We start from the raw sequence: 13,774 nt of genomic DNA, 5'->3' as shown, positions 1-13,774 counted from the left end.
AGGCAACCGATCAATGTCTCCCTCTCTCACATCGATGTTTTTCTCTCTCCCTCTCTCTAAAATCAATTTAAAAAAATGTTTTTCCTCCTAAAAATGTGACACAAAAATAATTTACACCAACTGCTCTTTATTATCGAGTTCCAAAACCTTTCACAAGATGATAAAAAACAAGAAAAAGAAGAAAAATCCCAACAACGTGACCACCAGCGCGGATGTCATTCCCACTGTTCCGTCAGCTCCAAGCCCTGTGCGCAAAGCCCACTCCCATGCACCTAAGCGAGACGCAGGCTCGGAAACTCTTTATTCTGGTTGTAGCAGCTTATGACGCAGGTGCAGCCAAACACAAGCTCCAGGACACACTGGACACAGACTTACAATGTGGGCTTCGAGTTGCAAACATGGAACAAAAATCTACACGGAACTGATAGAAACCGCGCACGGACCAGGGCGGGCCTGGGAACGCGTGTCAGTCCTGCCTCCTCGAGTGCTCTCCTCTGTACAGACCAGTCAGACGAAGACGCAGAGCTCTGTGGTTAGTTAAATTATACACTCTGTAGATACTATACCGACTTTAAAGTTACACATAGACCAGGAAATATCCATCAGTTCATTCGGATCGACAGACCCTCTGGCTGGGCCGCTGCAGACCAACCGGGCGCGCGGAGGAAACCGCCTGCGCCGCGCGGCTCACTGGTGGGCACACTGCACGCCGGGGCCGTGGTGGCTGCTGCTCTCCTCGTCGGAACTGTCGTTGTAGGCCTCGCGCCTCTGCCCGCCTCCCGAGCCCCGGGTGCTGTCGAATTCCTGAAGCTCCACCTCCTCTGTGTCCCCGATGATGTTCGGGACTTCCGGTCGGGATGGCAGAAGGTCTTCTAGTTCCTTCGTTAAAACAAACACAAAAAAGGTCGCTGTCAGCGTCTCCAGGAGCCCCTGCCCACACACAGCCCGAGCGGCGGGCTCCTTCAAGTGAGCAGCGCTGCCCTGGCGAGTGAGGCCGAGACCGCAGGCCACACCTGCAGACATCTCTTCTGTGTGACCTCTGCTGCTTAGAAAACAAGCCACCACCTGCCCACTCGGAAACACGGGACACGCAGACATGCCTTCCTGCACGAAGAACCAGCCGGCTGGGCTGGGGGTGCCTCCTTCAGGCGAGGGGACCCCCCAACTCCCCTTCCCCCAGCACACCACGCCCCGTGGGCTCCACTTTACCACCAGCCCCGGCCCCTGGACACTGACCCCAGCAACCCTCATTTCAGTAGCAGCCAGGAGAGCCACCGAGCAAATACTTAAAAAGCACTTCTATGTGCTGACCTCCTCTTGGTACCACAAACAATGGAAGGTGACGAAGAACCTCAGTTGGCACCAGCCGGAAGGCAGCGCCCGCTGCGGACGCCGGGGGCACTTACGGAGAGCTTGTCGGGGCTGACCCAGTTGTTCTCAGGGAACTGAACGTCGAACTTGATGTACAGATCGCCTTTCTCGAAGGGGTTCCGATACTGCGGCATTCCTTCCCCTCGAACCACCCGGACGCACCCTAGTATTTGAGTAAGTCGTGGGGAAAGTATGAAGCACTTTATCCAAGAAGAAGAGGGCTCAGTAATGTTCTTTTTAAGAGCCACCTACTATGCGAAAGCGCACGTTACGAAAGCACAGGAAGCCCTCAGGGCGGGCACTCACCCGGCTCGATGACTTTGCCCGGCGGGTACTTCACCACGATCTGACGGGCATCGAGGTGCTTGAATGTGAACTGGAAGCCGCAGAGCGCCTCCACGAGGCCTATCTTGTACGTCATGTGCAGGTCGTTGCCGTCCCGCTGGAACACCTGGGGGAAAGCAGCAGACACATCTCCTCAAGATGGAGCCACACGGCCATGCTCTGTGCCTCGAACCGCCCTCACAACTTCCATTTTACCATCCAGTGCAAAGCCCCGTCTCCACGCCCTAAATTTATGTAAGAAAACCTAGCCGTTCTCAAGTAATATGCCAGAAACTTCCACCAGGCAAGCCCTGGAATTGGGAGGCAATGGCTCAAATCTAAGTCACAGCTGAGGCCGCAGAAACAAACAGGCGGGCCCTGCAGGCCCATTTCCTGGCCCGGCTCCGAGCTAAGGGCGCAGAGGGCCCAGTGGGATTCTGGGAGCAGGTTCGCCCCTGGAGTGCTCCCCAGACAGGATCCCAACAAGGGCAAGGGAGGGCCAAGTTCAACATAAACAGTTCCACCGGCAACGCTCAGCCAAAAAAGGCGCTAACGCCACGCGTCACATGGCACAGGTACGAACACGTTTCCTCTCCCCTACAGCCCACACCTGTCTAGAGGAATGCAAATCAACAATAAACCCGTGGACTCAGCCACGAGCGCCCAGGTCACTCCATCAACATCGAGAGTGTCTCCGCGCTTCCACGGCAGGAAAACACGTCCCTCTGCACTTGCCTGCCTCGCAGCTCTTCACAAACATCCAGACGCTTCACTTGCGAAGTTTAATAAAATAAAACGAACTGCAGGAAATGGTCACCTATATATTTTTCAATGCCGGTCTCTCTTCCAAAGAACGCTGGGCAGTTCCGAGCAGAGAGGAACCGGAAAGGCAGCCCCTGTCCCAAACCCTCCTCCCAAATTTGCCCACGAAAGAAAGCTGACCCCACACATCCTCCCGACCAGCGGCGCAGGGCCCGCAGCCGCAGCCACAGCCACAGCCGCAGCAGGAACGGACCGTTCCGAGCCACATATCCTTCAGTTAAGGCTACATCGGCGCGCTCTCCCTCCTTCTCCCCCTCCCCTGCCCCTCTACCAGACTTAGAGCCAGTGGGCAGCAGCGGCAGCGCATTCTAGGCTCACCCCCGAACCTGCTTTCAAGGCCCCCTTTTCTCTGCCTTCCCAGTGAGCCGGAGCAGCCGCCTGGGCTCACTTCTTTAAAAAGCAGCTCTGCTGGAAGGAGGGACAAGACGCGGGCACTGCTCCTGGGTCTCTTGGACAGGAGGGCTCACCTTGATGTGATTCCAATAAAAAATGGTGAGTTTTTTGGCTTTTCTGGGGTGGGGGTGGGGGGGTTAGGCTAGCCAATTTGATGCTAAAATTCAGAGAACACGCAAGCAAGAACAATTGGGAAATTTTTGAAAAACAGGATTGATGAAGAGAAACTACCAAGAACGAGGCAGCAAACCACTTAAAAGTGACAATCACATCTGAAAAACCCACAGAGGAGGGACTAGCATCACCAGGTCCTATGGTCCTTTGTGCAAATGCACCTTGGCAGCCAGATCACCAGCACACGCATGCGCACACACACACAAAGACGAACACACACGACACACAGCATCCCAGCAGCAAGTGCTTCCCTCAGGAGAGTCACATGCTTCAGATACAGCCCCACCCTGACCTCATGGCCTCACCATGACCTCAGCACAAGAGTTGGGAGTGAAAAACACAAGAAACAAAATAAGTACAAGATTTTTCATGAACTAGTTCAAACTAGTCAAGTTTTCTTCAGAAGGTTCAGAAAGTTTTCAGTGGCAGAAATTAAACAATTCCCCAGTGCGGCTGGCGTGGCTCCGGGGTTGAGCGTCGACCTATGACCCAGGAGATCGAGGTTCGATTCCTGGTCAGGGCACAGGCCTGGGTTGTGGGCTCGATCCCCAGAAGGGGGCGGACAGGAGGCAGCCCATCCATAATTCTCTCTCATCGTTGATGTTTCTATCTCCCTATCCCCCTCTCCATTCCTCTCTGAAAAAAACAAAAAAAAAAACCACATTAAAAAACAAAACAAAAATTGCCCAAGTCTCATCTTGGGTTCAGATTTCCTGGTCATAAGCCGGGAAGGCCCCCCCTGCCCTCTCCCGAGGTGAGCCCCCTCGCTGGCCTTTGCCGTCTCCTGTTAGACCACCAGTGGGACCGCCTGCTGGAAAGCCACGCACTCCACAGCGGCCCACGAGCCACAGTGACATCACTTCGGACACCTCCCCGCAGCCCCAACAGAAAGGCAGCCTATGCATCCCTCCTGGGCCCGATGACCGCCCTGAGGGAGGACCGGCTTTGTGTGCAGTTGAGCCACGCCCAGGGAGGCCAACGCCGCTACACAGGAGTCAGAACTGACTCAAGTCCACTGACCTCCATGTTTAAATCCCCACTGAATTATAGAGCCACAGTACAGGCTGAACTTATGGGGACAAGTCCGACATGCCAGAACACCAACCACCATTCCAACCTCCCTCCGACTTCCTCACCACCCTCCTGCCCTGCGCGCAGACACCATGCGATAACTGCCCCCCGCTCCCCGTGATGTCACGGGAGCACCACACACAGCTGTGCCATCTTACAACCCGGCCTGCTCTGTGCCCAAGCGGACTCTAACCATCGCCACTCCTTGGCCATCTTTCTATCTTTGTGCCTTTAATGCCTTGTGTGGTGCTGTGCATGGAAGGCGAGGCCGAACACAGCGCTAATTAACAGACAAGCTCATAAAAGAGCTACAAATATTCCAGCCTACAAGACCCTAAGGACGACTTCTAGAAATTACTATTTCCCAGCAATCTAAGAGATCCTCGCTTTTTGTGAGCTTGGCAATATCCACAAAGAGCCAAGATGTCTAGAGCAATCTATAGCTTCGCCGAGGCTAGAAGCTTGACTGATACCAGCAAGGGAATGGAGCCGTCACATTCCCCGAGTCTGCACCGCAGGGCAGCGTCACACCCTCTCCTGGGTTCTGGAAGTGACTTAAACTTTACTGGTAGGAATCGCCATCAAATGGGAGAAAATTTTCGTGTAAACGAAGGGGGATGACCTGTGAAGACTTTCACTGGGACTTGAGTCAATGGGACCAAGGACAAGCCACAGCCCGTCAAATGCTTCTACAGCCGAGCATTTGGGGCCCGGCCAGTGTGGCTCAGTGGCTGAGCACCAACCTATGAGCAGCTCGATTCCCGGTCAGGGCACAGGCCCAGGTTTCACACTCACTCCCCAGTGTGGGGCGTGCAGGAGGCAGCCGATCCATGATTCTCTCTTGTCACTGATGTTTCTACCTTCTTGCCCTCTCCCTCTCTAAAATCAATTAAAAAACAATTTTTTTTTTTTAAGAATCTGGGTGATTACTGAAGGGCTGTTTCACAAGTAGCTTGATCTATTCTCCCTGAATAAAGGTCTACAGTGCAGGCACAGCACCTTAAATACAAGCCAACGGCACAACCCAAGGACCACACACTAGGCCCCATCGCGGGACGTTAATTTTGCCTTGTACATAACATGCAGTACACTTTGATCAGAAATTTAAAATAAAAAAATGTTCAACTGCAGAACCTTTACTTTCTAGAGAATCTCGCCTGGGCCCCCAGTGTGTAAAACAAGTCAACAGAGCAGCACTGAGGACTGAAGCCCTGTCCGCCGCCCCTCCCCGCCCCGGGGGCTGGACAGGGAAAGGGAGCTGCCTCGGCCTTCTGGTCCGGGCCCTCGTCTTCAGACACGGAGGCCGGGGACAGAGACCACGAGACGACGAGCTACAGTGCTAGTCAATGCCATGGCGGGGCCCCACACGTCAGCCGAACCACTGGGCACTTCCCCGTGCGCAGCGCTGCTCCGGGAAACCCAGGCACACCTGACCCGCCCCTCGCACGCACCCCCCACCCCGAACAAAGCCAAGACCAAGGACCTCACCTCATGTTCCTTCTCTTGCAGCAAGAGAACGATGTCTCCCGGCTCCACCCCGGGCGCCTGGTCTGCCTCCCCCGCGAACGTGATCCTCTGGCCGTGCTTCATGCCCTTGTCCACGTGGACTTCGAGGATCTTGACTTCTTTAATCACCTTCTTCCCCTCGCACTTTTTACAGCGGTCCTTCTCGTTAATGACCTCTCCTGGGAAGAGAGGCCAGGGAGGCTTCCAGTGAGATTACTCGGCTGCCCTCTTAGGTCAGGTAGGTCTTGCTAAGGCCTTTATTCATTAAACACATTTTCTGAACTCCTTTAACGGCCACCTAACATTTTGATTAGAGAATCATTCTTAATATCAAAAACTCACACCTCACTGCTGGTTCCCTGAGGCCAACCTACCAGGCCTCCTCCATTTCTGAGCATAATGGAGCATAATGTGCCTTAAACCCTCCCTGGTCCTCTCTTCCTGGAGTGAAAACAAAGCCGAGGGCCCGGAAACAAAAGGGGTGTCAGGTGTCCTAGCTGGTTTGGCTCTGGATAGAGTGACTATGGACTAAAGGGTCCCCGGTTCGATTTCAGTCGAGGGCACAGGCCCAGGTTGCGGGCTCCATCCCCACTAGGGGGGTGCTAGAGGTAGCCAATCCATGATTCTCATCATGGATGCTTCTCTCCTCCTCTCCTTTCCTCTCTGAAATAAATGAAATTAAAAAAACAAAAAACAAAAACAAGGGGTGTCAGGTGCTGGGCTCTACAAACGCTTCTTCATTTTTGTGTTCAGCCTTAGCTTCATGTGTTTAACCCAAACAAAAACGTAACTATCCTCATGGCTCATTATTACTGTGCAGTTGGCAGTGAATTTCATGTCCTTCACAGACGAAAAGCTGCACAGGCGCCCTACTACGGGTCTCCCTTTAACGTAGTTCACGATCAAGGACAACTGCGGAAACCCGCCAGATGCTGCATCGGTGGCACGAATCCCTCCACACCACGCTCAGGACACGCAGCTTCTTTTCTTCCCTACGCACTCTTCTGAAACATTTGATTAGTGTCTAATGAAATAAAATGGAAGTTGTACATAGACTGTGAAAGAAGTGTCGATTTCTAAGGGCTGATTGGCACCCTGTGATGTACTTAGAGGACATGTGTCATCAATAACTTCTGAGTCTGTTTCTAGAACACGTTACAAAGCATGTTCTGCAAAATATCAGTGCCTCCAAGTGCAATGGCCCCCGGGCAGTCTGCCAACTCTGGCTTCTCGACAGCGGACTGTCAGCCACAGTGAAAGGGAAACGCCCCGAGCCCTCTCGCGGGCAAGGTAACAGGCAGCTTCCCCAAGTGACCTCGTCCCTCCCAGGAGCATTGGGAAAAGGATGCTCTAAACCCGTGCTCTCCGCTCTGACAGCCACCACCAGCCACGGCTCTACGTTTAAACTAAGGACGCAGGCCCTCCGTCACATTCAAGAGCTCAGGAGCCACGGGAAGCTGGTGGTTACTGTTCTGGACGTGGCAGACACAGAACATTCGGTCAAGGCAGAAAAGTCCTTTGGGCCAGCACGGCCCCAAGGCCGCAGGCCCGGCTGCCAGTCCTGTCTACCCGGGAGGCAGCAGGCTGGTGGTCTCCATGTTCTCACAGGAAGCGTCTCTTCTCAGAAGGGTAATTAACCACTGGCTGCTTCCCCTCCATCAAACATCCCCTTACAAATCTGAAGGACAAATCTGTCCATCCTCCTGCTATTAGAAAAGAGAAACATTTCCCTGGACAGATACACATTTATGGTTCATCTGGGTTCCCTGGGCCCAGGCCTGATGGAGTAATTCTTTCCATATTTTCCTTCCAGAACTCTCCGTGGCTTTTCTTTAACAGGAAGATACAACCACGCTGAGAGCCGAAACCGGTTTGGCTCAGTGGATAGAGCATCGGCCTACGGACTGAAGGGTCCCGGGTTCGATTCCGGTCAAGGGCATGTACCTGGGTTGCGGGCACATTCCCAATAGGAAATGTGTAGAAGGCAGCTGATCGATGTTTCTCTCTTTCTCTCTCATCGATGTTTCTAACTCTCTATCTCACTCCCTTCCTCTCTGTAAAAAATCAATAAAATATATATATATTTAAAAACAAAACAAAAAAACCAACCACGCTGAGAAAGAAAAACTGCGCGCCTCCCTATTTGTGCGCACCCACCCCCAGCCTGGAGGCCGGAGCCCAGCACGCACCTTCTCCGTTGCAGTCGGAGCACACGGACTGCATCTGCTGCACCATCCCCGGGGCCAGCTGCCGGATCATGATGCGGACGCCGCGGCCCCGGCAGGCGCTGCACTTCTGAACAGCCCCCGACTTTCCACCTTGGCTAAAGCAAGCAAAGGCATCCGTTAGCTTCTGCCCACCGACCAAGACAAGCAGGACTGTGCTGTTCACCTTCATCTTCAACCCTCAGCGACTATAAACTGACTCGCAGAGGGCCGAGGAGATGTTCTGTTGAGTGAGTTTTAAATCAAGAACAACTTTTCTCTGGCAGACACTCAGGGTGCCACTGAGAGCGCAGATGAGATTGAGTCATAAACCAGGACACACTTACCCATTGCACGCACTGCAGAGCACATTCTTGCTAAGCTGTAGTTTGGTGGTCTTGCCATTATACAGATCTTCTAAAGACACTCTGGGGAGAAAAGAATTGGGTTCCATCAAATTTTGCCCAGTTCTCTTAAATACAGACGTAAACGACAGCTGAAACAGCAAATTTCACTATAACCGTCTCAAACAAAGAATTTAAAACACCTTTCATGAAGCCACCGACTGAGGTTTTGTTTTGTGGCCTGAAATATCAGAAAGATTTTACGGTCCTGGACAGTACAGATGCGCCCAAAGCCAGCACCAGGGTCAGGCCAGTGTGTGCTGTTGCGTTTTCTGATAAAGCTGATAAGTGCAAACTCCAGTGCACAACCTTCCTCTGGCCTCAGGCAGGAACCCCCTTTTCCAGGACAGAACGGGCCCAGCGAGGCTAAGTCAGTCCTCCCTCCACAACAAGGCTCTGCACCCTCCAAGGACGATTCCGAAAGGCTGCAAAGTCCTATTATAACTGGAGGTGGCGCTCGGAGTGCAGGTCTCAAAAAAGAAAGGGAAAGTGGCCTTATCTACAGTGTGACAGGGAGGAGAGGAACAGGTCTTGAACAGAGAGCCTACAAGTCTTAAAGCTCTAACGAACCCAGCGAATTCTAAGCAAAACTACATCAACTTTTACCAAATTTTCAGAGCTCTAAGACCCAAAAAGGGTGGAGTTAAAAAGTCTATTAAAAATATATGACGTAGCCCTAGCTGGTTTGGTTTAGCGGATAGAGCGTCAGCCTGCAGACTGAAGTGGCCTGGGTTTGATTCCGGTCAAGGGCATATGCCTGGGTTGCCAGCTCGATCCCCAGCCGGGGGCGTGCAGGAGGCAGCCAATCCATGATTCTCTCTCATCATTGATGTTTCTATCTCTCTCCCTCTCCCTTCCGCTCTGACATCAACAAAAATGTATTTAAAAATATGACTTATAAAACCCAAAGTGCCTTTACTCATACAGCACAGATGAATTACAGGACCATTCTTTTCCAAAGTAACCTCCAGGGACCTATGTATATTGAATCTCACACTGTTCTTCGTGAGTGCAGTTTGGTCTTACCCTCCCAACCGTGGGTACATCTCCTTTGGTGAGTACAGATTTACTTTAAAATAGAGGAGCAAAAAAATAGTTGGAAGTATTCCACAAAGACCATAGTCTTCTGCAGTATTCAGACTTTCTCAAACTTGTTATCTGAAGCCAAGACTGTACAGGTTCCAGGCAGCATGAGAATAAAACACTTACGGACGAACATTCCCAGCACCGGAGTCATGCCATTTCCAGCGTCACCGCGGACAAAAGCCCCTGGTTGTACCCGCCTTTTACTTTTCTTAAGAACCTTTAACCGAATCACGGACAGAAAACAAACAGGTAGGGCTTCTCCCTGGCACATCACATCACAGTCAGCACGCAAGACCACACCAAGAGGCCAGGTTAAGTCCTCATTTCAACCAACGTGGCCAAGAAAGGAAAAACGTGGGTAATGGTCTGCGGAGCTGGAACCCTTCGCCAGTTTCTACCAGGAAACTGGGCTGTATTTTTCGGCCTCAAAACACAGCTGCCGGCCTGGGACTCTCTGCCAAGGAGCGAGCTGAACGCAGATCCTCAGCAGCACCGCCGATCCCAGGAGACACTGGCACCCTCCCAGGGAAAGGGGAGCGACTAATACCGCGGCCGGAGCAGTACACAGCCACCCAGACGAAATGCTGCCGTACCGGGGAAATGTTAAGTAATGCCAGAACACGGCAGGAAACAAACTGCATGTACTGCATACTATGAAACAAAACGTAAAGGAGATATGAAGAACCATGAAATCGAGCACCCTTGATTTTATTTACTTCTTAGACCCTTTCTTTCTTTTTCTTTTTTTAATGTTTTTTATTGATTTCAGAGAGAAGGAAGAGGGAGAGATAGAAACATCAATGATGAGAATCATGGATCGGCTGCCTCCTGCACGCCCCACACTGGGGATCGAGCTAGCAACCTGGACATGTGCCCTGACCGGGAATCAAATCCTGACCTCCTGGTTCATAGGTCGATGCTCAGCCCCTGAGCCACGCCGGCCGGGCCTTATTTCTTTGTTGAAGAAAAATATGAAAAACTAACCAACAATGCACAAGTGTTACCCTTGGAATAATATCCAAACGATAACATTTCTAAGGATAAATTCTTTTAATCTACAAATTTAAGAATGAGAGTCAAACAATGTAACAGGTTATGCTTTACTTCCTCTAATCTGCTCAAATGAATAGATAATATGAAATATTTTAAATACTGGAAATTCAGTCCCTGGCATTTGCTTGTAAAACCACTGTCAGTTTAAAAAGCTGACAGGACCCAAGGCCTCACAAATTTTACCAAGTAAAAAAGCTAGTTTCAAATTATAGCAGGTTCATGAGCTCACTCACAGTCTAAGATCAAGGTCAGACCCATTCATATGTTGGCAGGTTAATGTCAGGCTTGAAGCCAGCAAGCTCCATGGAAACCAATTTCGGAGTTCTCACTGAGGATCAAGTAATGAGTGACTACAACATGCAAACAAACTAGCCGGGCAGGCACTCAGCTAGTATGTTTTTAATAAAAAGTGACTTGGAAGATTTAAATACTTCAAAGAGGAGACCCTCCATCATTGGAAACGTCAATCATGTACTCTGCCTGGGGAGCACATGAACAAAACCATCTTCCCACTCAGGGCAAACACCAGCCACCCTTTAAGATCTGTAGCAAAACGCAAACACCCAGGTTACCAAATTCAACTTAGTCACCCAATGAGGACGGTAAGGCTCATGGACGACTGTTTTCTGATGAAAGATAAAACATTTTTTGATACCGTTTCTCCTCTACTATTACTACTTGAAAGAAAGTACTTAAAAAAAAAAAAAAAAGGAAAGAGATATTCACTTGAGTGGATGCATCATATCTTCTCCTCTTCTTCTGCCGTTTCGACTTCTGCTCTGATTGCCCATGAAGCCAAACAGGCCCCCACCGAAAATGTGCGAGAAGATGTCATCCATGCCGCCGCCGCCGCCACTGCCTTCCCGGAGACCCTGCTCTCCATAGCGGTCATATAGCTCGCGTTTCTCAGGATTTGATAGCACTTCATACGCAAAGCTTATTTCTTTGAACTACAAAGGAAAAGGAAAACGATCGGATTTTTAAATAGAAGAGTGGAGAAAGGCTACAGGAATCCAGAATCCACCCAATTCTGGAAGGTGCAAGCTGCCTTTGGTTTGATCCTGGTCCTGTTTATCATCTACCATGGCCCAGAATGTTGGCATTCCTGTCACAAAACCAAAATCCTCTGAGCATAAAAACTGGGCTCACAGGCATTAACGGACTTTTCTTACATTCCTTTTACAAGGAGGGCAACTTAAGTTTAAGACTGAAACCTTGGGGGGGGGGGAAGTCTCAAATTACTTACTTTGTCTCCAGCATTTGGGTTCTTATCAGGGTGGTATTCCTTGGCTAATTTTCTGTACGCCTTCAATAAGGGGCAAAAAACAAACAAACAAACAAACAAAAAAGGGAGGGTTAGATACAAAGACGGGTTTAAAGATTTGCGAGTACCAACTTAATAATCACTTTTCCGGGAAGCATCATAACCTTTCAAAAATAGCTTTTATTCCCCGGAACCATTGCCGCTTTCCATCTTAACGCTGTTTACTCACTGATTTAATACAAGAAAGCAGACGGCAGTTAGGCCTGAAAAGAGGTTAGACTGAAGCCAGACGCAAACAATGAAACAATGCCACAGGGAGAAAAACCCACACGCTGTGTTTTTCAACGCTCCTCATCTTCACTGTTGCCCAGTGGCTCCGATGGCCAGTAACCGGGTCAAGAAGACTCCAGGAAGAAACTGCGGGGCATTGCCACCGGAAACCCAGCCAAGGGGAGCGTTCCTGCTCACGATGGATGGACCCTCCAACTGTAACCCCCGGGCAGCCAAGAGGAGCTCCGGGTCGTGTTTTCTTTTCATGCGCGGGACTCACCTGGGCTCTGAGGCCGAGCGGCCCTTGGTCTAAGGGCAGGTACATGCTAGGGGGAGGGGGCTGCGCTGCCCTGCACCCAGGTCTTCATCCACAGGCCCACGCATTACATAATGGGCCGGCATTTCCGGTAGGGCAACAGGAAGTCCCTCTGCCTCCCCACGGTCCCCGTCCCGCCGCCCGAGGGGCCGATTCGGGTTTTCTCCGCTCGCGGGTGCGCAGGCTGCGGGCCCGTGGAGGTGCCGGGGGGTGTCATCCGCGGCCTCGGGTGCTGTGCCATCCTGCGCGGTCAGCCTCGCGGCCTGCGCGGCGCGACGACGAGGCCTCGCGTTTATTTTTAGTCGGCGGACACTCGGGTGTTTGGCCGGGACCCACGCCGCCTCCCGAAGCGGGTGCAGCACCGCCGGCTTACCTGCCCGGACCGGGCGCCCAGGCGCAGGCCCCCGGCGCGCGAGTCCACGCGGGCGGGAGGGCGGAGCGGCCGCGGCCCCAGCAAACAGCCCACCCGCCCCGCCGCACCGGCCGGCGGCCGCGACCCTCCCTCCCTCCCGCGGGGTCCGGGACTCCGCCCGACGCGGCGCCGGCGTCCGCGGCGGGGAAGTCCCTCCCGGGGCCGGGAGCCTCGGTCCAACCTGTTTTTCCAGGCGGGTGACCCCGGCGCCCGCCGCGGGAGGGAGGAAGGAAGCGCCCGGCGTGCGCGCAGCGGTGGGTCGTGTTTGCTGCAGCTGCGGGCGGGCGGGGCCGGCGGCCAAGGTCAGGCGGGGCCGGGGCGCGCGGCCCGAGGCCCGCGGCCGGCCGGTCTCGCCGCGCCGCCCCCCGGCCTGGGCCCGGCGCCGGCTCGCGGGCCGCCCGGGAGCGCGGCCTGGCCTCCCCGCCGCGCAGGCCCGCGCCCCCTCCCGCCGCCCGCCGCCCCCGGTACCTTCTTCAGCTCGTTCTCGCTGGCGCCGGGCGGCACGCCCAGGATGTCGTACAGCTTCGTGTCGACCACGCTCGCCATGGCGGCCGGCCGGGCGGCGCTCGGGCAGGAAGGCGGCGGAGCGGACGGAGCGGCGCAGCGGCGGCGCAGGCCGAGGAGACAGCGAGGGGGAAGCGGGGGCGGGGCTGCACTTTGACCCGGCGCACGGCGCGTCGTGACGTCACCGCACGCAGCCGTCCCCGGCGCCGCCGGCCGCTGGGGTCGGGGCGGTAACGCAGGGCGCGTGCGCTGGCCTCCCCGGGGCGGCTGCCGAGGGCTCTCTGCGCGGCGCTCCCACCGCCGGGCTCCCTCCTGGGGGCGGTCACGGAGCCGGCCCGGCGGTCGGCATCCAGCCCGGCGCGGGGAGCCTCCCTCCCGATGCCGGCTGCCCTGGGGCCGGCTCCCTCTGGGCTGGCGGTGAAAACAGCCCCTGGGGGTGCGCGTCTCGAGTTTCACTTCCGGGCAGATGACACCCAGGAGCACGGCAGTCACGTGTCACCCCCCCTATGTCCTAACCTTCAGCTTCTTTCCTAAACACCGTTTCCTAAACACGTGTGCACCTAAGAGTTGCCTGTGGCCCTGGCCGGTTTGCTCAGTGGG

At 53.7% G+C, this 13,774-nt stretch overlaps 1 protein-coding gene across 3 annotated transcripts; it reads right to left on the bottom strand.

Moving 5' to 3' along the window:
- Positions 1-107: 107 nt before the first annotated feature.
- On the bottom strand, positions 108-13,335 carry DNAJA2 (DnaJ heat shock protein family (Hsp40) member A2). Of its 3 annotated transcripts, XM_059668124.1 has the most exons (10): positions 13,139-13,331; positions 12,852-12,944; positions 11,655-11,714; positions 11,135-11,358; positions 8,213-8,293; positions 7,851-7,984; positions 5,644-5,840; positions 1,678-1,822; positions 1,407-1,534; positions 108-879 (listed from the first exon to the last, which is right to left on the bottom strand). In XM_059668124.1, the coding sequence occupies exons 1-10, from the start codon at positions 13,214-13,216 to the stop codon at positions 688-690; spliced, it is 1,332 nt and encodes a 443-aa protein (XP_059524107.1). In that variant the 5' UTR covers positions 13,217-13,331; the 3' UTR covers positions 108-687. The 3 variants fall into 3 exon arrangements, with proteins under 3 accessions (XP_059524107.1, XP_059524108.1, XP_059524109.1); XM_059668125.1 differs by lacking the exon at positions 1,407-1,534 and having other exon boundaries at positions 13,139-13,335; XM_059668126.1 differs by lacking the exon at positions 12,852-12,944 and having other exon boundaries at positions 13,139-13,329.
- Between the last annotated feature and the right edge of the window lie 439 nt (positions 13,336-13,774).

Source organism: Myotis daubentonii, chromosome 15 (genome assembly GCF_963259705.1).
Source record: "Myotis daubentonii chromosome 15, mMyoDau2.1, whole genome shotgun sequence".
NCBI lineage: Eukaryota > Metazoa > Chordata > Mammalia > Chiroptera > Vespertilionidae > Myotis > Myotis daubentonii.
Note: the sequence above shows the minus strand (reverse complement) of the source record. Positions and strands in the feature narration are given on the sequence as shown.